This window comes from Bombyx mori, chromosome 18 (genome assembly GCF_030269925.1).
Source record: "Bombyx mori chromosome 18, ASM3026992v2".
Classification (NCBI taxonomy): domain Eukaryota; kingdom Metazoa; phylum Arthropoda; class Insecta; order Lepidoptera; family Bombycidae; genus Bombyx; species Bombyx mori.
This window is the reverse complement of record NC_085124.1, coordinates 5,479,049-5,507,027: the sequence shown is the minus strand read 5'-3', so window position 1 is coordinate 5,507,027 and position 27,979 is coordinate 5,479,049. Positions and strand designations below refer to the sequence as shown.

Here is a 27,979-nt window from a genome sequence, read left to right as displayed (position 1 = left end):
GCAATACAGCATAATGTACACTCTACTTTAAAATTTTCATGCGTTATTTTTTATGTAAATTGTCTTAAGTTGCTTACATAAATTTCAGCTCATTCGATAAAGCACAAAATTATACCGCGCTTTAAAGCACTGAAACGAAAATGTAATTTTGGATAAAGAAAGTAACCAAATTAATTTGAAAGCGTTGTTTTAGCAACACGAACGAAAGCAACGACTTTTTATCTTGACAGATACATCTGCAACCATTTCTCTTATTCCACGGAGAAAACATCCCATAAAATGAAAAACGGTTTCACCCGAGCGCGGGTCGCGGCCCTGCGAGAGTGGCGATAGCAAATTAAGATAATCGCCAGCAAACGACAATCGTCACATAATTATATCGCTTATTCGTCGTGACTGAACTAAAATTACCATTGCATTAGAGCGCAGGGAGGGTTATTGTGCATCCAAAAGAAAACTATATCAGAGTGCCGCAGTCACCGGCGGATCTCAGTACACGCGCGCACAGCCCGCGTGCAGACACGCGATCTAACGAAAGTGAAATTATCATGATGAAAATAACAGTGCGATCGGTTGTGTTTTGTATATTAGGGTTAGCCGTGGCCGATCCAAATGATTCTACTCAAATTGAAAACTATGATCAGAAAACGAAGCAGTATCAATTAGAAGTACCAGGACGAGACTCAATAACTGTTATCGAAGCTCATGATAGACAACCACAGTGGAAGAAGAAATTTGGAATCAAAAGCACAGCGGACGATGCGGAAGTAAAGAACCTTATGACTCATATTATTCATGATTTAGATGGTAACGAACCGAGATGTTACGGACCTTCGTGTCAAGAAGGATACGCAGAAGAAGATGGTTTTGATGAATACGCACTAGGTGAAGACAAATTAAAGGACTTTCGTGACTATCCTCTAGACCGCTTACAGGCTATCACAGCATTAGCAGCCAAATTGAAAAAGGACAAATACAAACACGATCGTTTCTCTCAAATGGAAAGTGGGGAAGAAGACAAAGGTAATGTATTCACAACATGGAATAGACTAAAGGTAAAACAGCATAAGCATCCTTTTGATGACAAAGACGGCTGGGTAACTTTAGAACCTGTAGCTTGGTCTACTAGCAAGATATCTAAGTGGAAGCCTAATATAAAAAAACAAAAGCCCAACCAGTGGACTGAGGACGATAGTCGACTTCCAGACGACGATAGATTTGAATCACATCAAGGCACTGGAAGCAGTTACAATTATCAACAAAAAAGACCCAGCTTAGCGCGTCCAGGTTTTATTAATAACAAGTTACACGTACCTCAAGACTATGAACCGGAATTACCATCCAAACCAACGTTTACAACATGGAGTAAGCCTCAGCAAGCTTCTTATCCTTCTATGTGGGCTCCAGATGATGGACGACGTCCTCATAAGCCGAACTGTGATACGGATGAAAACTATACAAACGATGAAGAAGGATATTATGGAATGTCAGACTCAGTTGTTACTGACAATCGTCCAGCAAATTTCCCTTATGAATACGAAGCTCTACATCAAGCACAAAGTTCAATGCAAAAACGCCCCTTGCGTCGACCAACACAAGTAGTTTATGCAGGTTCCCCAGAGTACGACAGTGATCGTTCCTCAAGACCACCATATAGTGACGGACAGTGGGTTTTGCTTTCTACCACCAAAGGCTATAAGAACAAAAAACGCCAACGTTCGCTGAACTACCCAGCTCCGGAAGACGGTAATGACGTCACAACAATGACGTCCCATCAAGCAGTTGCTTTAACTGTGTTGCCAGTGGACAAAGCACATACAAACATGACAACGTCACACGGTGGATTATTAGAAGTAGAAAAAAGCTTCCAAACTGTCGAGGAGTCTAAGCGAGATTTAGACAAGAAAAACGATTTAGAAGTTGCTGCAACGCAAATAAGGCCAAATAAAAATAGAGCTGTGAGAAGGAAAATTATTCAGAATTCATCTCCTGACAGTTCGACTCTGCTTGCGGCAGTTGGAGCGGGTATGGTGCCAGCAACCATGGCCATGGTTGTACCCATGATGCTGGGACGTCGTCGGAGAAGAAGAGACTCAAGAGAAACGCTTGAAGAATCAATTGACAAGTTTCTACACAAATATCTTTAGACTGAATACTATATTTGTGTGATTAAGTTTCAAATTCGAGACATTTATTCTTGAGTTAATTCAAGATAGTTGAAGTAAGGATTGTGTGAATCTCTGAATTCTATATTTTTATGGAATTATTTGACGTGATAATAATCGTTGTAAAATTGTACAAAGTGAATCTGAAGGAACGGAAGTGGATATTAAAAAAAGAATCTGAAGGAAGGAAGACATCTCTCTGTGTTAAAAATATCGATTGCATTTATGTGTTTTTATTTCATTTTATTTATATTTGTCGATTTCGTGTCTTTTAGAAGGAATAAGTTGTTGTTGAATAAAAATGCGTTATTATTAAGTTATTTTATTTTAATTAAAATAAATATTTCTTAACTAAACTCGTGTTTCATTCAAAATAGTAATGAAATTTTAGAATTTCATAGCGAGAAAAGGTAATTTTGGCAAAGTTTCTTCGATTGTGTGTTTTATTGGTCTTGTATCGTTTCTCTTTAGTACTTATCATAAATTTCTCCCGGTCGACTGTAGATGTTCCCTGTTCGGATGGCTTCCATCAGATATTTGACGCCGAACAAGCAAACAATGAGGAGCACTGGAACAAAATGGTTATAAAATTTAGTGTTTCTCACAGCCCACTGAGTTTCTCGCCGGATCTTCTCAGTGGGTCGCGTTTCCGACCCGGTGGTAAATTCTGCGAAGCACTGCTCTTGCTAGGGCCAATGCTAGCAACACTCCGGTTTGAGCCCTGTGAGCTCACCTACACGCTAGGGCGAAGCTGATATAGCCTCTCAAGGCTATCAGCATAGGTAGGAAGAAAAAAAAAGAGTTTCATATTTCCTCGATGATACGACTTAAAAACGTCCCGACTAATTTATATATATTTTTTTAAATGGCTTCTGAGTGCTGTACTACTATCGTAGTCATGCTAGACTAAAGTCTAACCACTGTCTTTTAATGTTAGATGTGTAGAAGATAGCTATTTTGTTAATTGTGATGGTTAGTAAACTAACGTGTAAATTGAGCTATAATATCTTACAATCAAAATTATCTTTGTGGACTTCTGGACAGCTGTCCGTCGCCATAAAAATCGTACATTATTTGAAACATAGGAAAAAATGTAACGATTATTGCAAGACTAAAAGTACTTTAAAGAAGTCTACGACTCGAGAAATTGGAAAAAATACTTTATAAGCTATAGTCCTACTACCAGTAATTACGCAAATTTTAATTTTGCGGGTTTGATTTTTATGACACGATTCTATTCCTTCACCGTGGAAGTAAATCGTGAACATTTGTCAAGTACGTATTTCATTAGAAAAATTGGTACCCGCCTACGGGATTCGAACACTGTTGCATCGCCAGATACGAATGCACCGGACGTCTTATCCGTTAAGAAAGATAGCTTTTTACAGATTTACTTTTATTTATAGTCGAAGATTTGTTTGTTTTAACTCTATTTTACAATATTTGTCATAAGTAATACTAAAATAATTTCTTTGCGCTTCCTCTAGAGTCCACGATTTCAACAAAATTCATATGAAATTACAGTAAATGAATCATGACTTGGTAATTTTTTTTATCGAAATCTCATTTCAATAATGGGATTAGGAAATGAACAAATCCATTCGCCTTGGTTGACTCGAGGGATTCAGCGAACTTCTCAGATATATTGATGTTCAATAAAAAATGCATTCGTTTTACTCTAAAGTGAATTGAAATCTTATAAAGAATTCACACGAGGCAATCACTTTAATTTGTTATTTTTGATTATGAGGTATGTACCTCCGTGTTATGTTACTAAAGTGCTTCAAACGTCCTTTCACCGAAGTATTATAAATTGTAATTGTTACATGAAAATCGCCTTTTTTTTTATTGCTTCGATGGGTGGACGAGCTCACAGCCCACCTGGTATTAAGTGGTTACTGGAGCCCATAGACATCCACAACGTAAATGCGCCACCCACCTTGAGATACAAGTTCTAAGGTCTCAAGTATAGTTACAACGGCTGCCCCCACCCTTCAAACCGAAACGCATTACTGCTTCTCGGCAGAAATAGGCAGGTTGGTGGTACCCACCCGCGCGGACTTACAAGAGGTCCTACCACCAGTAATTACGCAAATTATAATTTTGCGGGTTTCATTTTTATTACACGATATTATTCCTTCACCGTGGAAGTCAATCGTGAACATTTGTTGAGTACGTATTAGAAGTACGTATTTAGTTAGAAATAAAAATACAACTCAATCTAATTTTATGGTTCAATCTGATATGTGAATGAAATGCGATAGACGTGAAGATGAAATCTGAAGTCAAAGATAGTGCCAGACTAGATAGTGTTAATTAGTCGAATCATCATAGATTATAAAATAAAAAGAATAAAGATTAAATCGGCAATGGGTTAATTTAAATCGGTAAATTAAAACTATAATTATATCAACGACTCACAAAAGTAGATTAGTAGGAGAAGAAAAATATTTTTTAAATTATTTAATACTACTTAATTACTTAATAATTTAAGATTATAAGTACCATCTGAGAGCAAAATCAGCCCGAGTTGTATCCAGCCAGCTGTTAAAGCCTCCCACACAATAAGTCCTATTGTAAGGAACAGATGGAAGAAACTATACACGAAGAATGTACTCACTAAACAGGAATTGGCCTGCAAAAAATAAACGTATTATAAATATCGAATTTTATATTATTATTATTTTTTTAATTGCTTAGATGTGTGGACGAGCTCACAGCCCACCTGAGGTTAAGTGGTTACTGGAGCCCATAGACATCTATAACGTAAATGCGCCACACACCTTGAGATATAGTTCTAAGGTCTCAGTATAGTCACAACGGCTTCCCCACCCTTCAAACCGAAACGCATTACTTCTTCACCGCAGAAATAGGTGGTGAAATTAACACGTTGTCTGTTAACCAATATTTATGGAGTTTGATAAAAGTATAGGACGCGCTTTCCTTGTTCAATTTGTGACGTGAAGATTTTTAAATTTAATAAAGGTAATAAATATTTCATATTAAACAACCCTGAGTCAGGTTTTTTTCTCATAGATCTCGATAAAGCAAACGTATTTCTTAATAATATTAATTTGAACCGAAAATCGAATTACTCCTTGCCTCCAGGATTTAAACCTTGGCAAGGTTGAATTACTTCATAGACGTAGGCACACCAGACATCTTAGTCTTTTACTAAAGGATACAGATTATGTGAATATTGTTGAATTAAAAATATATCATCAAAACTCTAAGCCGGAAATCGGAAAATAAGATCCTATCTGCTTCAATGGTAGGCATTCACGACCCTCAGCCATGAGGAGTACGACTGGAGAAGGAGAAAGATGCCACTTATTTACCGTTTAAGCCCAAATGTGCATATCACGGAGCTCCAACGGTACTAACAAATCCAGTGCAATTACTAGTGGTCCCCCGTATAAGCTTGGACATTAATATGGTTCTATTGTCAAAGAGTATTTATTGTACTTCTATAATCACAGATTTCGCCAAGGCTACACTATAGACAAATAATATTAAAGATAAACAATATTAACCTATTATCAATTTGACCACAGACTGCAAGCAAAAGTTTGACAATAAACAAAGCGTATATATATGTGTGTGTGTCAAATACATTATAGTGTGTGTAATGTTTTTTTTATTGATTTAATGTATTATTAACGTATAATTAAAAAAAAATATTAACATTCTGCACTCCTTCTCTATATTCTCTATATAAGTGTGGAAAATTTCATACTCCTCCGTCCGCGCAATTTTCGTAAAAAGGGGTACAAAGTTTTTGCTTCACCTATTATTATAATTTTTTTTTATTTTTTTTATTGCCCTTGTAGGCAGACGAGCATACGGCCCACCAGATGGTGAGTGGTTACCGTCGCCCATGAACTTCAGCAATGCCAGGGGCAGAGCCAAGCCGCTGCCTACCGCTAAAATATATATTCATTAGATTACGTCACTTATAGGCAGAACGCAAAATGGATCACGTAGGTATCATGTTGTTCATTTTATTGTGAGCTGCCAATACGAGTTTATTGGTTTCAGACACGTCATCAATTAGTTTATTGAACGAGTTTCCGAGTTCCATTAACGTTAGCTACGTTTCCGTTTTCTGCTCTTGTTTCGTAAATTGATATTAGATTTTAGAAAACGTGTTTAAAAAAATACATAGAATCTATGAAATAAAGTTTTGTTGCCATCTCTATAACCTAAGTATAATCTGTGAAACTAAATATAAATTCCGGCAAATGTAAACATTATTATTTATCGGGTTCTTGTTCTGTTTTTGAATTTGAATGATTTCTAATGTTTATTTTCACAAATAAAAGGGTTCGCCCACAAGTCGAACGTTCTAAATAAAACTTTTTAAATTTAATACGAGAATCAAAAGCATTACCAAAATTATGTATTCAAAATTAGAATACAGACATAAAATAATAGTTGTTGGTCTATTTTAATGTCATCGTATGTAAATGAACATACGGCCCACTTGATAGTAACTTGTCACCGTTGTTCATGGACATGAGCAATGCCAGGGTCATAACTAAGCGGCTGCCTACTTACTACTCCTTCGAGCGACCATTTTTATATTTATTCACAACTAGATAATAAACACTTAAAAAAAATATCAAAATTACCTTCCAAGCACCACAGGCGAGTAAAATACTGAACAAAAGCAATAATAGAGACACAATTATGTAGGACATGTAATATACAATAATAGTGTATGTCACTAATATGTCACGGTCGGAACCGAAGATTTTTTCAAGGTTCTGGAAGTCACGGAACCTCGTGTCGTCCCTGTAGCCATTCACCAGGTTATCTGCCAATTCGAATAGACTGAACGCCAATACCGCTACAGCTATTATCTGTAATACAAAAATGTTAATACGCTTTTATTAGCTTCAGACAGTATGTATGTAACGGAATCTTTGAACATGATTTTGACCCCCTTCAAAACGTCGCATTAACTCGAAATTTGATATACTTATTAAGGACCGATGACAATTAAAAATTAAAAGAAAATAATTGAAAAACATATTGAAAATTTGAAATTCAACTAAAAAATTAAAAACAAATAATAGTTTAAAAAAACTAACAAAATACGCTTTTATAGAAAAGCCAAAAAAAAAATAGAAAATAAATTTTAATAAATTTGAATCAAAAGTAGAGTAAGAAAAAATGATTTTATTGTAAAAAAAGCGTGGGGTGCATGGTATCAGTAGTTATAAATATATTATGAATAGATATGAGTAGAAGAGATATAAGGGATAGATTTTGACAATATCCTGAAAAGCACCCCACGCTTTTTTACAATAAGATCATTTTTTCTTACACTATTTTTAATTAAAATTTATTAAAATTGATTTTCTAATTTTAGTTGGATTTTCTATAAAAGCGTATTTTGTTAGTTAAATATAAAAGCGTATTTTGTTAGTTAAATTTTAACTAACAAAATACTCTTTTATAGAAAATCCAACTATTAAGCTATTATTTATTTTCGTTTAACATTCGTGACGTTGTTACATTTGACGTTTGTGTTACATTCATGTAACACGTTCATGTCTCCTGTGGCGTTTGCCGCCTTCTGATGGTTACGTAAGTTGAAATATGCTTACGAGTGCTCACGGACAGCGACGTATCTTTTTATTTCCTACCTATATTGATAGCCTTGAGAGGCTATATCAGCTTTACCCTAGTGTGTAGGTGAGCTCTAGGAGCTCAAACCGGAGGTGATGCTAGTACTGGCAAGCAAGAGCAGTGCTTCGCGGAATCTACCACCGGATCGGAAACGCGACCCACTGAAAAGATCCGGCAAGAAACTCAGTGAGCTGTGTCTATGGGTTAATTTACTCGTCGAGCCCTTCGTCGCAAGTTACGGGTTCGGCGAGGACGGTGACCGGTGATTGAGGTACCTAAAAGCACCGTTAATGGATCGTCGTGACGTATCAATCGACGTAAACTGATTCAAAAACACGGGCGGCTTTATCTATAGTGCAGGGTGTGGGCGCAGCTGTGTTTGGGGCGCTGGCCTCGACACTTTCAATTAACTTGTTACATTTGTACCTATTTTATTTTGACCACGTGCGAGGGCATAAAAGATGCTAGATGGGCTAAATACGCTTTTGTTCAAAAATATGAGTAATTTAAACTTATTAAACGCGACTGTACATAAATATGGTTTAGAATCTTTCGTTAAAATATATGTATATTGAAATATTGCTAGAATCGTCTTATCATATCCATTATAAGGCCTGAAAATTTCAGTTTTAAAATATCGTTTAGGGTGAATTTTTCATTGTATGAAAGTATCATTTCAATGTAGTTCATTGGTAGGTAAATCAATATAATATCGATATCTATAATAGTAGTAAAGTTTTTAGGAAATAAACGTGGAGGGGATAATTAGAAAATGCTCAAAAAATTATCAAAAAGTTATTAAAATTTGGACTTTACAACATAATAATATGTCAGATTAACTAATGCTTAGATAAATTAGGTATATTGATCATCAAAATGTAGCTTGGCGTAAAAAACATACTAAAACAATTGAAAAATCGTACAGCTGTCATCGTTTTTTTCCTGATCGTTTGATGAAACTTATACTCATGTATTTCCAACAAGATATGCATACAACGAAGGTGAAGTTAAAATACCTTAAATTTATTAGGAGAATGCGCCTGAAAGAAAAAATATGCAATTTGTTTATTCATTTCTTAAGTTCAATCAGGCGCCAAATATATATTTTTTCGTATCGTAGTAATTTTATTTTTAGCCTTTTAATTGTTATTTCATCATTATTTAACACCTGCAAGATTTTTCACGGAAAAAGAAGTGTCCATAAGTAGCATTATTAAGTGAATATATTTATAGCGTGTAACAAATTATAATAAAAAACCTGACTTTTCATGTCATAAATTTACATATTTTTTTTTAAACTCTGGATATATTACTTCGTATATCCATTTTCATATCAAATAAGAAATGTGAAATGAATATAATTAATTAATCAACTTACAATAACAATGAATCCGAAGACAACGTTTCCCACGCGAAGTGGAAAACAAAACAAAAACTTTCTTGTCATCTTGATAGTAATGTCATCTGAAATTCTGTAAAATAAAATAATAAAATTAGTGTCCTAGAATGTTTAAAAATAATTAATTATTGTATTTCTTGTTTGTTTTTTTTAAACTGTAGTTTTTCCTAGAAAGTTTCTGATAACCTAATTAAGTAATTAACTAACGTAACTTTACAAGTAGTTCCCACTCCCAACTACACGACCGAATCGTTCGCAATCTAAAAACGATGTGCTATTTTCACGTTCATGGGCACAGAATAATTATCATGAGCACCAAATTGCATTGAACCTTTCCAAGTTCGGAAAACAACAAAAAGGTAGTCCCTTTAAAATGGTTTTTGAAACCTTTTCGGTTCACAGCACCGCTTTATAGAGGTTTAAAGAGGAGTCACACTTGACCTGCCTTGGGTATTCTCACGTCGATGTTGCCATAATTAAAAGTGTAACAAGTTTAAAAATGAGAATGGATTTTAAAAAATCAATTTTTTTTCTATGTTTGTAATTTATGGTGTAATAAAAACCCAACTAATATTAAAAGGTTTTTTTTATGATTGAAGGATTACTGGTGGCCCGGAGGCCTTTCCAGTTTCACCAGGACAGTTGGCGAGCAAAGGCTCAGCCAAGAGGGGTGGGATTTGCTAACCGCTGCCCGAGCGCCTCCGACGGAGACCTAACAGCTCAAGAGCAGCTACTTCGCGAATGAATCTACTACCGGATCGGAATCTCGACCCGCTCAGAAGATCCGGCGAGAAACTCAGCGAACTGATTCATGGGTTAGCTTGCACGTCGAACTCTTTATTGAGTTCGACGAGTACCTACGGTTACCGAGGTCCCTAAGCCTGCTCCTAGTGTTAGAGCTGAAGGCGTCTAATGCAAAGGTTATTGGATCTGATGGATCCGTAAGGACGTGTTTAAAAGGTTACAAGAGCCTATAAACACCGTAAACGAAGTGCTCTGCTGAAGCTGCCTTCAGATAAGATTCAAATTTTAATTGCGACGGTAGCATAGGTTTTTATACTTTAAATTAGAACGCATAATTATTTTGGCACTAGCCAATCATTAAGATACGAGATAAAGGTTAACAGTTAGAAAGTTAAATAGGAAGATAGATGGGAATACTGTTAATAGGAAATAAGGTCAATAACCTCGAGTCTAATTTTTCAATACTCTTATGCACGAAATGAATGTAATTCTTCATTCGAGACAGTCACAATGACGAATCCGACAGAGAATTCTTTTAAACAGTGAATTGTATTACGTAGCGTGGGTATAAGTTGGTTCTCAGAACTGCATTAGAAATGATCGTAAAACACGAATCTAAATTTAACTGAACATCCAAATGAATTAATTCGATTTCAAAAACTCATTCATGAACTGTTATTTTGTCGTGTCGCATTGTAACTGGACTGTTGTCAAGTATTTTGGCGTGGCGGTACGTGACGGGAGTTCGGTGCGCCCTTTAAGGTTCCCGACCGCGCCCTTCAAGGTCAGTACCGTATAAAACACAAGCGACCTCGCAAAATGTGGCACCGTGTATCCCTTTCTTCTTTTTATGTCCGATTCTTTAGGGAATGCGAACGCCGGGTGCATTGTAAGCAGCTGTGAATCGTAACGGGTCTGTATGTCGGGAATATTCGAAATTCAAGAATACAATGAAGTGTTTTATGACGATTGTCGAATCAAAAATATGTTTCGACTTAGGCCTTTCGCATGGCACTAATGGTGATTGTGTAATATTTTTTATTAGACAGAACATTCGTATGCCAAATTCCAAGAGGGTAATAGTCTTATCCGACCACGGCGGGGCAACGCAAAGTCGCCTTTGACCGAAACATGTCCTGTCGGATCCCCCAGATCTACTCTCGGTGCTTTTAGGTCTGTCAAGCACCAGCTAGCAAGAACTCGACGAGCGAACTAACCCAAAAACACAGAGTACTGAATTTCTCGCCGGATCTTCTCAGTCGGTCGCGATTCCGATCCGTTAGTAGATTTTGCGAAACACTGCGCTTGCTAGGACTAGTTTTAGCATATTCTCTCAGGTTGAGCCCATGAGCTCACCTACCCGTCCAGGCGTAGCTGGAATAGCACTCTCCCTAGGCTATCAGCAAATAGGTAGGAAAAAAAGCTCCTAATTATATCACTACCTACGTGATTGTCGTCACTCTTCCTGTGGCATATGATCTAAGTCTCTCAATCAAGAATAAAAAACTATAATCGAAGAAAATTTACGATGAATTAGAAAATCAACTAGGTGCAGCCTTTCTGTGCATAGAAGGTGCATGTGTAGCAAAAACCTGTTCACCCCCGCGAATACTTAGCACGGTCCGAGTCGACCAGTTCTTATTGCTCACCACGTTTGTGGTCGAAACTAGTTTCAGAGTCAGTTTAGTTCGTTCTATAAGTATGTAATTTAAAAACAATAAGTAGGCATACGTGACTATCTCCGCGCATTAGGTATTAGTGGATTCTTGAACCCATACGAATCACTTTTTTTTTATATATTTTTTATTGCTTAGATGTGTGGACGAACTCACAGCCAACCTGGTGTTAAGTGGTTACTGGAGTCCATAAACATCTACAACGTAAATGCGCCTCCCACCTTGATATATAAGTTCTAAGGTCTCAGTATAGTTACAACGGCTACCCCACCCTTCAAACCGAAACGCATTACTGCTCCACGGTAGAAATAGGCAGTGGTGGTGCTTACCCGCGCGGACTTACAAGAGGTTCTACCACCAGTAATTACGCAGATTATAATTTTGCGGACTTGATTTTTATTACACGATGTTATTCCTTCACCGTGGAAGTCAATCGTGAGCATTTGTTGAGTACATATTTCAGTAGAAAAATTGGTACCCGCTTGAGATTCGAATACCGGTGTATCGTTCAACACGAATGCACCGGACGTCTTATACTTTAGGCTACGATGACTTCAAAAATTCTTCATAAATTCAAAAATCCTTCAAAAAGACTTCAAAAATATCTTCATTCATTAGGTATAGCGCAATAGAATTGTCAGGATGGCAGTAAAGAGTTCGTTCATATTCACCTATATATGCATACCATATCGAAGGGTGTAAGGCTGTTTGATTTATTTTTGGGTATTATTGATCAAACGTTTTTTCTATTGAAATGTCGATCAAAAATGCCGCGTGTAATCATCGGTACCGCGCATCAAAGTAGAGGGCGATATTCAGCTGATTTCCACCAGACACAAGAATTTTTGGTCCGTGAAATAGTTCATATCTTTAATTTACTATATGGATATATTGTACTGTTAGTATCACACATAAATAAATAAACAAAACAAAAATTTCATTTATTTATTCTTAGCTGAGTAAATAAATTGTTTTTTTTTTGTTTACATCAGTTCAGTAATATATTCCTGTTTCGGTATTTTATTTAACACACTGTATAAACAGTGCTCTTACACATCGTGTTCCTTAAGCTATTTAAACGAACTATTTTTATGGGCCTATTTAACAAACGCGCGTCAATTCACTAAATTGTTACGAGCCATATATCATTCTATGACGAAACGAGTTGAATAAAGTATGTAAGTCGTTTAGAATTCTTTATAATTGAAATCGTCAGTTACAACAAATGTACAAACGTTATTATACAATAATATTAATACATCGAAAATAATATATAACTAGTCAGGTCATAAGTACTGTCACACAGTAAAAACTTTTCTTTTAGAATGCTGGCCACAAAAAAGTTTATTGAATTCGAATTTCGAATTGTTCATGAAAATAAAAATGTATACTTTTAGAATTTTAACTCATTTTTAAATATGGAGTGGACGCTTAAAGAAGACCGTGTTGCAATAAAGGTGTAGGTATAATCTATGGTTATTGCGTTGCATCGTTGCGGTTACGCGCCAATTCAAATTTTTAACATACTGAAAAATTTGAATATAACCAAAAGATTCGTTTATCGTACCATCAAACGATACAATGAAGACTCTAGTGTAGATGACAGGTCAAGAAGTGGTCGCCCTCGGTCTGTTAGGACTCCAGTAGTGATAAAAGCTGTGAAGGCGCGAATTCAAAGAAATCCCAAACGTAAGCAGAAACTGTTGGCCCTTCAGATGGGGTTAAGCAGAACCACGGTGAAAAGGGTGTTAAATGAAGACTTAGGGCTTCGGGCATATCGAAGAAAAACAAGACATCGTTTGAATGCTCGTCTAATGGACCTGAGACTGAAGAGATGCCGCGCTTTGTTGAAGCGGTACGCGGGAAAAAAATATCGGGAATATCTTTTTTGTGATGAAAAAATTTTTACCGTAGAAGAGAGCTACAATAAACAAAATGATAAGGTGTACGCACACAGTAGTGAAGAAGCGAGCAACCGTATTCCGCGTCAACGAGGTCATTTTCCATCGTCGCTCATGGTATGGTTGGGAGTTTCTTATTGGGGCTTAACAGAGGTACATTTTTGTGAGAAAGGTGTAAAAACGAATGCAGTTGTGTATCAAAATACAGTCCTGACGAACCTTGTGGAACCTGTTTCTCATACCATGTTCAATAACAGGCACTGGGTATTCCAACAAGATTCGGCGCCAGCTCATAGAGCGAAGAGCACACAAGACTGGCTGGCGGCGCGTGAAATCGACTTCATCCTCAACGAAGACTGGCCCTCCTCTAGTCCAGATTTGAATCCGTTAGATTACAAGATATGGCAACACTTGGAGGAAAAAGCGTGCTCAAAGCAATGAAGTAGGAAACCTATGGAAATGAAACGTCAACCAAAATTTCGTGCCACTGCATAGACCTATATAGTAGGGACACGACATATTGTTCTATACGTACAATTGCTTATATAAATAGCACCCATTTTGAAGGCACATACATAAACATATATCTATCTCGTTCTTACTCAGCACTTTAACTCGCAGGAAAACAATATAACAGTATTTCAGTGCGTACATAAAATGAAACATGAATATACGTAAATATCTCCGTCTCCGTCTAATGAGGCCGAAAATCCGCCATGTTTAGCGCGCCAAATGTCATTGTCACGTCAGTTCGGCCGTCTGTTTTGGGTTGTACATTATTTATTGACTTTGATATCGGTTTAATATGATTGATTATATAAAATTTCATAATTTATCATGCTTAAAACATACAAAAATAATAATTAAAACGTATTTTATAGGATCTCAAGAAAGTCGATGCCCTAAAACTATTATCTATATGTATTTAAATTCATTATGGAGCCCTCATCCGAAAAATCCATTTTTCGGTCGGAATCTATTGATCATGACACTAATCACAAATACCACTTTAAAATATGTCATCAAAACATATTTAGACATTCTGTTTAGATATTTCGGGAAAAAGGCTACCGACAAAATCTCTTCGGAACTATTTAAATAAAATAGTTTTATTCCGCAGTGAGTAAAACACTATTGTAAATTTGTTAAATATTTAATAATTAAGTGATTTTAGAGAGGAAGTCACAAGGAATGACGTTTGTAATTAATGAATGGGTATGGTTCTGTAGGTGTTTTTTTTTTCACGCGGTCCTTTGATAAGTTTAAAATTTGAATCACTCTCAAGCGAAAGTGATTCAAATGGTGCGGCGCACCTTCCTTGGGGTGCGCTGCGGTAGTATGTTACGGACTTTAGAGTCAGCAAAATAATTAAAATAGATTGTAATAGTCTAAGAAAAACACGTACTCAAAATACGATAACATTTAGCATGCTAGAAATGGGCTGATGGCTTTGAACTACGCCATATCTTTATGTTTTGCGACAAACGACAACTTTATAAAATCAGTGTAGCAACTTTTAAAAATCATCATATCGTTTACTTGGCAAATTCGAAGGACGAACTTGTCTTAGATTTCACCCATCTAAATCATATCATATTTGCACATAACAATATACCTACTTACTTCCCATTAAAGTATAAATTCTACAAATAAATAATACTCAACAAGATTTAAAATAAAATGAACCAATGAAAAAACACAGTGGCACGAAATTTTGGTCGACGTTTCATTTCCATAGGTTTCCTACTTCATTGTGCCACTGTGACGTCATCTGGCCACAAAACATGGCGGCTTTAGTGCTGTACAAAAGATTTCAATGTTATCAGGTTTTATCGATAAACGTTCTTGGTTCATTTTATTTTAAATATTGTTGAGTATTATTTATTTGTAGAATTTATACTTTAATGGGAAATAAGTAGGTATATTGTTAAGTGCAAATATGATATGATTTAGATGGGTGAAATCTAAGACAAGTTCGTCCTTCGAATTTGCCAAGTAAACGATATGATGATTTTTAAAAGTTGCTACACTGATTTTATAAAGTTGTCGTTTGTCGCAAAACATAAAGATATGGCGTAGTTCAAAGCCATCAGCCCATTTCTAGCATGCTAAATGTTATAGTATTTTGAGTACGTGTTTTTCTTAGACTATTACAATCTATTTTAATTGTTTTGCTGACTCTAAAGTCCGTAACATACTACCGCAGCGCACCCCAAGGAAGGTGCGCCGCACCATTTGAATCACTTTCGCTTGAGTGATTCAAATTTTAAACTTATCAAGGGACCGCGTGAAAAGAAAAACACCTACAGAACATTTATTCATTAATTACAAACGTCATTCCTTGTGACTTCCTCTCTAAAATCACTTAATTATTAAATATTTAACAAATTTACAATAGTGTTTTACTCACTGCGGAATAAAACTATTTTATTTAAATAGTTCCGAAGAGATTTTGTCGGTAGCCTTTTTCCCGAAATATCTAAACAGAATGTCTAAATATGTTTTGATGACATATTTTAAAGTGGTATTTATGATTAGTGTCATGATCAATAGATTCCGACCGAAAAATGGATTTTTCGGATGAGGGCTCCATAATGAATTTAAATACATATAGATAATAGTTTTAGGACATCGACTTTCTTGAGATCCTATAAAATACGTTTTAATTATTATTTTTGTATGTTTTAAGCATGATAAATTATGAAATTTTATATAATCAATTATATTAAATCGATATCAAAGTCAATAAATAATGTACAACCCAAAACAGACGGCCGAACTGACGTGACAATGACATTTGGCGCGCTAAACATGGCGGATTTTCGGCCTCATTAGACGGAGACGGAGACATTTACGTATATTCATGTTTCATTTTATGTACGCACTGAAATACTGTTATATTGTTTTCCTGCGAGTTAAAGTGCTGAGTAAGAACGAGATAGATATATGTTTATGTGTGTACCTTCAAAATGGGTCCTATTTATATAAGCAATTGTACGTATAGAACAATATGTCGTGTCCCTACTATATAGGTCTATGGCTCAAAGCCTCATCCCAATTTGGAGTCACTCAAGACATCCTTGATTAAGGCAGCCGCCGATATTGACATGGACCTCGTTCGTGCTGCGAGAGACGACTGGCCGCGCAGATTGAAGGCCTGTATTCAAAGTCACGGAGGTCATTTTGAATAAACTTTAGTATCATAAGAATCTATGTTTTGTTAAGTTCATTTTGGTATATGAATGGTTACATAATGAATAAACCTGTTTCAATTATTTTACGTTAAACATGTGACAGAATTTATGACCTGACTAGGTATATATATAAATGAATTGCTGTTCGTTAGTCTCGCTAGAACTCGAGAACGGCTGGACCGATTTAGCTAATTTTGGTCTTGAATTATTTGTGGAAGTCCAGAGAATGTTTAAAAGATAGATAAATATGAAAATGCTTGGAATTAAATAAAAATAACAATTTTGATTTCCCTTTGATGTGTCTCCCGTCGGGCGGATTCCCTTTGTTTGTTTTAAGTTTATTTTATACAAAAGTTTAGGTCTTTTATTTATCGATTGAGACACTACGAAGTCTGCCGTAAATCGAAAAATTATAATTTGCGTAATTACTGGTGGTAGGACATCCTGCGAGTCCGCACGGGTAGGTACCACCCTGCCTATTTCTGCCGTTGAAGGTTTGAAGGATGGGGCAGCCGTTGTAACTATACTGAGACCTTAGAACTTATGTCTCAAGGTGGGTGGCGCATTTACGTTGTAAATGTCTATGGGCTCCAGTAACCACTTAACACCAGGTGGGCTGTGAACTCGTCCACCCATCTAAGCAATAAAGAAAAAATTTAATTAAATTCAACCATTACAGTTTATCCAATAAGACCATACCTGACTCGCTATACAGTCTACTCTTCGACCAAATTTAAATGACGCACACATCGATATATTACCAATAATATAATGGTAATATATTGATGGACGCACACCACAAACTGCTATGATTGATAATTAATCGTTATAATGCCGTAGCATAAAACATAAATCACGTGCAATTTTCAAAAGCCTAATATTTGTGATTAGCCACGACACTTGGACATTAAATAACTAGCTAATGTTTGGACACTTGAATTTGTAGGGTCAGCCGCAAGATTTTCGTCCGTAAATTGAGCTCGTGATCAGTAATGTTGTCCACTTGTGATGGATCTGAACTAAAATTTATCACAATGGTTAATTTGGTGTGAGACCGCGCGAGACATAGCATCGTGAAGACCGTTATTCCCATGAATCATTTACGCGATCTGGTTTGAAGTCTCCTAATGTGAAGCTGCGCAGAGGCAAATCACTTTTTACTGAAAGGCTGTGTTGTGAGCACGTACGAGTAGTTACTATCATTTTGTTTATTGTCAGGAAGAAGACATCTTTTTTTATTGCTTCCAACGCATTGCTGCTTTTAGAAATAGGCAGGGTGGTGGTAATACCTGCCCGTGCGGATTTGCAAGAGGTCCTACAACCAGTAATGACGCAAATTATAATTTTGCGGTTTTGATTTTTATTACACGATGTTATTCCTTCACCGTGGAAGTCAATCGTGAACATTTGTTAGTACGTATTTCATTGAAAAAATTGGTACCAGCCGGCGGGATTCGAACACCGGTGCATAGCTACATACGAATACACCGGACGTCTTATCCTTTAGGCCACGACCACTTCATTGTGTTCCGTTCCACATGTGTTCCGGTCTTAAGTTTGGGACAGTCGTAATAAAATATAATTGAGTTTTCGACGTGTGGATGGCGACATTCGTGTCGTGATATCCATGGGCTTCTGTAGCCACGTTGCACTTGGTGAGCCGTGGACTTATTGGCCTATTTAAGCAATAAAAAATCACAAACATTTAATATCCTACTATGGTATCGTTAGACACCAATTACGAAAACAAGTTTCATTCTCGACATCCAGCTGTAGGCGGTTGTGGGTTGTTATTTATCATTAAATTCAAACTTTTACTTTGTATCTTTTGAAGTTTTTTTTTTTATATAAATGTTTGAAAGTTCTCGATGTCATAGGCTTAACGTTAATTTCAAATTCAAAAACATTTAATCGATTTGAATGACATTTAACATTCTTATTGAATGTAAAGATAAACTCACCGATTCTAAGAGCCAACAGGTCCTGAGAAGAAGCAGCGAAAAAAAATTGAGGACCTGTATTTTTATTTTATTATGTAAATTATCTTAAGCCATCATAAACTTACTTTAATTCCAAAAAAGGAATATAAATAAAACTGAAAAGATTAGGAGCGAGCGGCTTAATCAAACGCAGTGCGCTTTATTTTTATTACATTGTCCAGCATTTTTTTGAAAATTAAAAATTTTTAAGTGAATTACTATGTAGTTTTTTCTGTCACTAATACTGTAAGCTTTCGGACAAATAATTTCAAAAAAGATTTCTTAAAAATGAACGCGTAGATGTATCTGTAATGCCTTTCGTTTGCGTTTGAGTGTACCTCAAGCGGTCGCCGTCTTCGCCGAACCTGTCGCTTACGACGAAGGGCTCGACGAGTAAATTAACCCATATATACAGCCCACTGAGTTTCTCGTCAGATCTTCTCAGTGGGTCGCGTTTCCGATGCGGTGGTAGATTCTGCGAAGCACTGCTCTTGCTAGGCCCAGTGTTAGCAACACTTCCGGTTTGAGCCCTAAGAGCCCACCTACACGCTGGGGCGAAGCTGAAATAGTCTCTCAAGGCTATCAACATAGGTAGAAAAAAAAAGTTTGTGAGTTAATCACGCAAAGATGACTGAACGAATTTATATACAAAGTAGATATAACCTGTAGTGAACATGATATCAAGCGGTAACGTCGGTCTATCTACCACAATATATAGGAGAGTGTGTTTGCTGGCTCGCTACTTTACATATCAAAAGATCCACAATTCGTAGTTAATGGACTTGAAGGAATACAAGCAACTCTTTATACTGGGAGAATATAACGTGTTACATTATTTCTGAATTACAAAATGTCGAACTCGGATAAAACCACGGGCTACGTCTAATGCGGCATAAGTTCCACAGGACCGAGTGATATGTGTATGTAGATTGCCATACGTAAACGTCATCGTAATATCACTAATCGTCATTTGTTTTTAAGAAAATGGATTTTTTAATTCATTGTGAACTAAGTTGATTCAGAACGTTATGGTGACACTGCAAGGTAGCAGCCATGTTCCTTTAAATTTGGCATTTTTTTTATTGCCTCTCGATCGACGAGCAGACGGCTCACCTGATAGTGAGTGTTCATCGTCGCTAATGGTCGTCAGCAATGCCAGGGGCCAGCCAAATCGCTGGCTGGTTACTTTTTCAGAAAGAGCCCTATAGTCATTTTCGACTGAAAAGTCCGCGTTGCAAGCTTTGTAGCTTAATCTGACTGTGTTCTTTTTTGTAGTAAATTATTTCCTATTAAAACACTTATAGGGATTTAATATTTAATCTATGGTGAAAATTCGTAATTAATCCAATCAGTTTTGTTTATTAGGACTTGGATAACTCTAAAGTTAAGAAATCAATGTAATTTTTTCAGGACCACAGATCATACACACAATCACAAAGACAATGCTGTCGTCAATCTTGAACAATAATACCCGCCTTACAAGCCAGCTTATGATTGTTATTAATTAAAAATTTAGTTATGCGTTCTTTTGTTTTGTCATCATTTTTTTGAAATGAACGGTATCTACAAATTACACTGATGTTCGTCGATGTATATATTACATATAGTGGTATTTTTGAAGTTATACTTCTTTAGGCGCGTTATGAAAAATTGATGAGAGTGAAATTTTACGATGCGCGCGCACCGTGACACAAAATTAACAGGATGAAGCTGCCCACTAAATCGCTCATTACAATACGACCGACGTAGCTTGGCGAGTCTGAATATAGCCGCAGGTGAACTTTCCGAACCGTAGCGAGAATTACCGAATTTATACGATGTCAAGAAAAGGAATGTCCAATATGCGTGTTTGAGGATGTTGTTTAATCGATTTTTTTTCAAATTGATTAAAATTTAAATAAATAAAAAAAGAAATAAATTTAATAAAAATAAAGTATAACTTCTTACGCGCGTACATAAGTACACGCACCCTTTTTTTATTATCTATGTTACCTTCATGCCACAGTTCATTGCTGGCAGTACTTTCAACCAGTATCGAGTGCATTAAAATGCTTTACCTAAAGCGTGTATTCAATGTGTGTCACCGTGACGAGTCACAACATTATGCGGTGACGTATCGTAAACAATAACACCTGTTTTAATTAGTACTGTGCCTAGAAGTATACAGCCAAAGTCTTTACATCCTATATTAACAGTTAAATAATTACAGCTATTTTTAAAGGAAAACTTGCTTTCGATAATTTTATTAACAAGATAACATGAAATGTACATACATACAGGTATATTAGTTTAGTTATTGCTTTACTAATAATAATAGTGATGTTTCGGTCATCAAAAGTCATTTTTACTTGGGGTACCGTCGTGGCTACGATGTTTGGCAGCGACCAGTTCTGGAAGGCGATGCTCGAATTGTCCACCATCTCGCAGAAGGAGGCGGCGGAATGAGAGAGGGAGAGCTCATAACTCTCCGGACCTGTCCGTCGCCGCCAAGTCGGGGGCCGGAGAAGGACTTTTGCCCGATTCCGGCCCCTGTAGGTGGCGACCTATCTACCGGTGAATGTAATGGGCGACCCAAGGGGGAGAGACCGAGCGGCGTGCTACCTATGTTCTAGCGCGCTGCAGGGCAGCAGTGCTACGGAACTGTTGTGTAAGAACAACCGGTTGGCGGTGTATCGCGTTCCGATCTGGCAGGCTGGTTCGGGTCCAGCGGGGTATTCCGGAACACCAGCGGCACCGCCTGGGACGGCTTGTCGATCTGCCGCACCGAGAGAGTCGACGTAGAGTCGTTGACTATCGCCTCGACGACCCGTCGGTCGGGCGTCCTAGGGTGACGCTGCGAGTCTGGTTGTAGTGTTGACCGTGGGAGCCCCCCTACCCTGACTGGGTTTTGACCTCGGGTATAAATAGGATGTCGGGTGAGAGAGTATAAGGGGAGTCGTTTGATGGGTAGGGCCCTTACACATCCTTGTACCCGCGGTCTGCTCTCAACATCTGCAGACCTTTAAGTACTACGCGCACTCCCTAGGCGCGGAAACCTCGCTTGAGGTACGGCCCCCTGCCCGAAAAAAAAAAGGTGGTGGTAGCTACTTGCGCGGACTCACAAGACACAAGACGTCCTACCAGCGGTAAATTAAGAAAATCTTCTATTCTATTACATAAAAGCGATTTTTAAATCGATTTATATTAATCGATTAATAACAACAGTAATAATAAAAAATCGAAAGAGCCAGATAAGCTAACGACTTGCGTGATCAGTGTCCGTAACGAATTTATAGCTTAGGTAATATTCATTCTTATGTGGACCATTTCATACTAAAATCTTGTTTTATGTTCCTACTGTCCTTGTTTTATATTCCTACGGTCCTAACTAATATATGAAATGAAACAAGCAAATTGGTCATCTTATGGAAAATTCAAATAATCTCGAGTCGTGGTACGGCGTAATGGCAATTCCGTAGTCTTGCCGTTCATTGTCTAAGAACTATTTCATAGAGGACGCCTTTTAGATTGTGACGTCCATGATTTATGGTAAACGCTTTAGATGTGATCAATTATGCGAATATTGCATAGATAAACATTTTGTCTTTTCGAATTAAAATGCACAATTTCCAAAAAGATTCGAAATTGAGTTAATATGCGGAATCTTTTGGTATCACCAGTATTTTTCTCATAAATATTATCAAAAGAGCGTAGTTTAGTTTTAGTTTTTTTTTTTTGTTTGTTTACCTATGTTTTGACTAGGTACTACATACTAACAAAATTAATATATAATTTTATCTTACTTTAAAAGACAGATAATGTAACTGGTAAAAAATAAAAAGTAAATGTGGCAAAGATGATTAATATTAAAAATATCACTTTTTAAACCTTTAAAACACTCTCCTGTAAAATTAGTAAGTTTTGAGATTATACAGTTTTAATGCGAGAATACGATTTCGCACGAGAAGTAAATTTTAATCTCATTTAAGTGTTCTTGATATTTTCCAATTAACTAGACGAATAATATCGATGACGTTGCTCGTTCAGTACTCATTAAAGATACATCATTATTTGTAATGGAAAATGGTAATCGGTTTTATTTTTAAATATTGTACAGAAGTGTATAATTACATTAAAACATCTAAATGATATGCACAGAACAAAACTTTGATTTAAAGTCTCCATTTCAAAAAAATCCGAATCGTGACCAACGCGATCTCTATGACGTAAAAAGCATAGAACACAAGAATACTTGAAATAAACATCCAAAGCTATTCGTTCATAAATATACATTTGATAAATCTAAATCTACAACGCATAGTTACGAGTATAAATAAAATACTCGTTCTAAAAATATTATCCATAAATCTTTGAAACCTATTATTACACATTGATGGTTCGATGTAGTAGTATTGATAATAATATGTCGGGTTATTGACCTTCTCAATCCACCTACGATACGTGTAGTTAATAATGTACGCTTGTTCGTGTCACCTGTTTAACCATAATGAAGTTTGTTTTGGTAACATGCAATGGAAATATTGTTACCGGATTTAAATGTTAGAGTCATTCAACTTACTCATTCATCTTTCATTCGTGGTTGCTATAAATTTGAATTTTCTGAAATTTATAACAGTCCGTACATTTTAGTTTATCTATCTATAGAAGTGTATATAAAAATGAATTGCTGTTCGTTAGTCTCGCTAAAACTCGAGAACGGCTGGACCGATTCGGCTAAATTTGATCTTGAATTATTTGTGGAAGTCCAGAGAAGGTTTAAAAGGTAGATAAGTATGAAAATGCTTGGAATTAAATAAAAATAACAATTTTGTTTTTCCTTAGAGGTGTCCCCCCCGTCGGACGGATTCCCTTTGTTTGTTTTAAGTTAATTTTATACAAAAGTTTAGGTCTTTTATTTATCGATTGAGGGAGTACGAAGTCTGCCGGGTCAGCTAGTTATATTTATAATAAAAAAAATATTGAAATAGCTCAATGAATTTGGGAATCGCGTGATTGATATTCATAAAATATACCACGGAGGTTTCGTAGTCAGTGTAAGCGTTCTTGTAATCAAAAGTTGATCAAGTCTTAAAAAAGAAATCTCAATCAATATTTTGTCGACGTTACTGGGGATTTACAAATTAAATTTTATTTTCTTAATTATTCGTCAAACTGCTGACTTAGTTGAAACCATAGACCTATATAGTAGGGACACGACATATTGTTCTATACGTACAATTGCATATATAAATAGCACCCATTTTGAAGGCACACACATAAACATATATCTATCTCGTTCTTACTCAGCACTTTAACTCGCAAGAAAACAATATAACAGTATTTCAGTGCGTACATAAAATGAAACATGAATATACGTAAATGTCTCCGTCTCCGTCTAATGAGGCCGAAAATCCGCCATGTTTTGCGCGCCAAATGTCATTGTCACGTCAGTTCGGCCGTCTGTTTTGGGTTGTACATTATTTATTGACTATGATATCGATTTAATATGATTGATTATATAAAATTTCATAATTTATCATGCTTAAAACATACAAAAATAATAATTAAAACGTATTTTATAGGATCTCAAGAAAGTCGATGTCCTAAAACTATTATCTATATGTATTTAAATTCATTATGGAGCCCTCATCCGAAAAATCCATTTTTCGGTCGGAATCTATTGATCATGACACTAATCATAAATACCACTTTAAAATATGACGACGCTTGCAGCTGAAAGTAAGTATTGTACTTTTTGACGAAACATGTTGCTGATAACTTTATTTCTGTAATCTGACGAAGCATGTTGCGGATAATAACATGTACTTTTAGGTTAGGAATATTGTGTTCTTTTTTTTTATAATAAATAAATTTGATATAAGCTTTAAAATATGTCATCAAAACATATTTAGACATTCTGTTTAGATATTTCGGGAAAAAGGCTACCGACAAAATCTCTTCGGAACTATTTAAATAAAATAGTTTTATTCCGCAGTGAGTAAAACACTATTGTAAATTTGTTAAATATTTAATAATTAAGTGATTTTAGAGAGGAAGTCACAAGGAATGACGTTTGTAATTAATGAATAAATGTTCTGTAGGTGTTTTTTTTTTCACGCGGTCCCTTGATAAGTTTAAAATTTGAATCACTCTCAAGCGAAAGTGATTCAAATGGTGCGGCGCACCTTCCTTGGGGTGCGCTGCGGTAGTATGTTACGGACTTTAGAGTCAGCAAAACAATTAAAATAGATTGTAATAGTCTAAGAAAAACACGTACTCAAAATACGATAACATTTAGCATGCTAGAAATGGGCTGATGGCTTTGAACTACGCCATATCTTTATGTTTTGCGACAAACGACAACTTTATAAAATCAGTGTAGCAACTTTTAAAAATCATCATATCGTTTACTTGGCAAATTCGAAGGACGAACTTGTCTTAGATTTCACTCATCTAAATCATATCATATTTGCACATAACAATATACCTACTTACTTCCCATTAAAGTATAAATTCTACAAATAAATAATACTCAACAATATTTAAAATAAAATGAGCCAAGAACGTTTATCGATAAAACCTGATAACATTGAAATCTTTTGTACAGCACTAAAGCCGCCATGTTTTGTGGCCAGATGACGTCACAGTGGCACGAAATTTTGGTTGACGTTTCATTTCCATAGGCTTCCTACTTCATTGGTTGAAACTCTGTACAGCTCTGCACAACTGACGTTAGAGAATGAACGGATGGCCTGCTGAAAACTGACATTGTCACTGTCAATTTGACACATTAAATTTGAGTAATTTACGGTTGTCGCACCCGGGGTCGCTCACTTCGGCTTGCGTTAGTAGTTTATACGTTCTGCATCGAAGGGTATAAAACTGTTATTCGAATACAATCGAGTCTTAACCTTTTTTTTTTCCGGGCCGGGGGCCGAACCTCCTACGAGGTTCCTGCGCCTAGGGGGCGCGCGGGGTATGTGAGACTCAACGATCTGCAGGTGTTGAGAGCAGACCGCGGGCCCAAGGAATTTTAGGGCCCACCCACTAAACGACTCCCCTGCACTCTTACACCCGACGTCCGATCTCCGTCCGGGGTCAAAACCCGGTCAGAGTAGGGGGGTTCCCGCGGTCAACACTACAACCAGACACGCGGCGCCACCCCGAGGACGCCCGACCGACGGGTTGTCGAGGCGATAGTCGACGACCAACGACGTCGGTCTCCGCGGTACGGCGGCCCTACCAGGCCGCCCGGGCGATACCGCTGGTGTTCCGGGATACCCCGCTGGGCCAGAACTAGCCTGCCGGATCTGAACGCGATACACCGCCGGCCGGGTTGCTCTTCCACAGTATGTTCGGCGACGACAGCGACGACGAAAATGCGGACCGCATCGCAGTCCGCAGTCGCCGACGTGCTGTCCCATCCTCCTAGAGTGACGGTAGCGTGCGGCGCAGCTTCAATCCCCTTAGGTCGCCCCGTGACCATCACCGGGAGGAGACTGCCTCCTCATAGGGGCCGGAGTTGGACAAACGCCCTCCTCCGACCCCCGGCTCGGCGGTGGCGGCACGGCGCCGAGAGGGAAGAAGAGCTCTGCCTGTCCCGTTCCGCCGCCTCCTTCTGCGAGATGGTGGACTCGCAGAAGTCGAGAATCGAGTCTTAACCATGTCTTAACCTTAAATATTAAGTGTATCATCCATGGTCTTAACCGCATCTTTCGTGGGCAAGGTGACTTTTTGGCGGGTACGCGAGGAGTGAAGTTGTGTAATTTGTTTTATTTTGTCTATTTAGTGTTTCTTCAAGTTTAAATGTGAAATAATGGTGGTTTATATACTATTTAATATCTGTGAAAGAGCACAAATGTGGGAAAATGAAACAAAGCCGCTGGACATAATTTCTCGGGATCCTCCAAAAAGTCCACTGAAAAAATCTCAGTAAATGACCACCATTTTACTGAGATTATATTTCATCCCATATCATCTCATTTAATTTAATTTAATCCCAGTTGATTAATGTCTCAAATTAATCAGGTCAAATTAATAGTTACCAGGTCATAAAATCACTTAAATATATATATATATATATATATATATGTTTCGTGGGCGAGGCATCACATGTTGATGTCCATAGGTTCCGGATATACTCGTCGGAATTCAGCAAAAATGACACAAAAAATAATGTTATTAAAATTACTTTTGCTAATAATGTCTTCATAAAAATATATCATCTAAATCGACGTACAAAATTGTTCCAGCCGTATTTTAGGTCAGTGAACTTCGACCTGTCTCTATCGAGCCAATTAGATCTGTTGTTGCTCAGCACTTTCCCGCTACTTCCTGGGAAATTCTCACCGCTGATTTAGACCTTAGCAGCTAACTGATTGCCAGCGTTTGTATTTGTGATTGGAAACCTCGTTTCGTGGTATCCTAAATCTAATCAAGTGAAATAGACTAACATCTATGTTGAATAAAGCCAAATTGGATACTAATTGATGAACTAATTAAAAGTTTTATCGTAGCCAAATAACACGGGTTCGTGAATACAATATCGATTGTTTTTTTTACATGTAAATGTTTGTTACAAGTAGATCAAACGATAAATATATTTATTAAAAAATATATTAATTTACCCAGTACTTATTTTTAATTAATTTACATAATTGTAAAACAGACTTACCTAAGTAATTCAAAATATTCTGTTTTAGTCGTTTAGAAACTATGTACGTAAAGTATTTTAAAATTACAAAAAAGGCAAACGTATTTTTGAACACAATGCCCAAAATCTACGGTAAAAAACGTTTTCACTGCTATTATCTGTGCACTGTTATAAACGGTTATTTTGTTAAATTTAAATTCGAAAATAGAATATATCGAATGCGCGAGCGCACAATGTCTCGGTCGATCGCCGGTCGGCTTGTGAGGATCAGTGCTGGTTACGTCATAGAGCAAGGCCGGTGAGCCTCGCAAGTCGACGATCCAACCTACTAACTTTAGTACTGTGTTGCTATATAAACGGAATAGTTTCCTCGATTTATTCCGAAATAATTTTAAATGTAAATATAATTTTTATGGGAAGATTAATTAGAGCTTAATGTAAATAAAAGTGGTATCAAAAAATTTGGGTACAGAAACATTTTCTTAAAAATAATACAGTATTGCCAATGAAGCCTAAATTAAGTATGAGTAATTATTAAATAAATAATTATGAAAAGTCGTGGTAAAAATTATAGCTTACTGATAATATAAGGAACATTTGTAAATATATAATATTTTTGTCCTGTCATCTTCTGTTTCATTACGTATTTCTGGGC

At 36.7% G+C, this 27,979-nt stretch overlaps 2 protein-coding genes across 4 annotated transcripts; one reads left to right on the top strand and one right to left on the bottom strand.

Moving 5' to 3' along the window:
* Positions 1 to 496: 496 nt before the first annotated feature.
* Positions 497 to 2,734, top strand: LOC101740195 (uncharacterized). Its single transcript, XM_004928150.4, has one exon. The coding sequence runs from the start codon at positions 549 to 551 to the stop codon at positions 2,145 to 2,147; it is 1,599 nt and encodes a 532-aa protein (XP_004928207.2). The 5' UTR covers positions 497 to 548; the 3' UTR covers positions 2,148 to 2,734.
* On the bottom strand, positions 2,475 to 27,665 carry LOC101740328 (uncharacterized). 3 transcript variants are annotated; one of them, XM_004928151.5, is made up of 5 exons: positions 27,346 to 27,665; positions 9,178 to 9,271; positions 6,797 to 7,027; positions 4,671 to 4,800; positions 2,475 to 2,733 (listed from the first exon to the last, which is right to left on the bottom strand). In XM_004928151.5, the coding sequence occupies exons 2-5, from the start codon at positions 9,244 to 9,246 to the stop codon at positions 2,633 to 2,635; spliced, it is 531 nt and encodes a 176-aa protein (XP_004928208.1). In that variant the 5' UTR covers positions 9,247 to 9,271; positions 27,346 to 27,665; the 3' UTR covers positions 2,475 to 2,632. The 3 variants fall into 3 exon arrangements, with proteins under 3 accessions (XP_004928208.1, XP_012547457.1, XP_021205064.1); XM_012692003.4 differs by lacking the exon at positions 27,346 to 27,665 and adding an exon at positions 9,411 to 9,475; XM_021349389.3 differs by lacking the exon at positions 27,346 to 27,665 and adding an exon at positions 9,406 to 9,468.
* Positions 27,666 to 27,979: the final 314 nt, after the last annotated feature.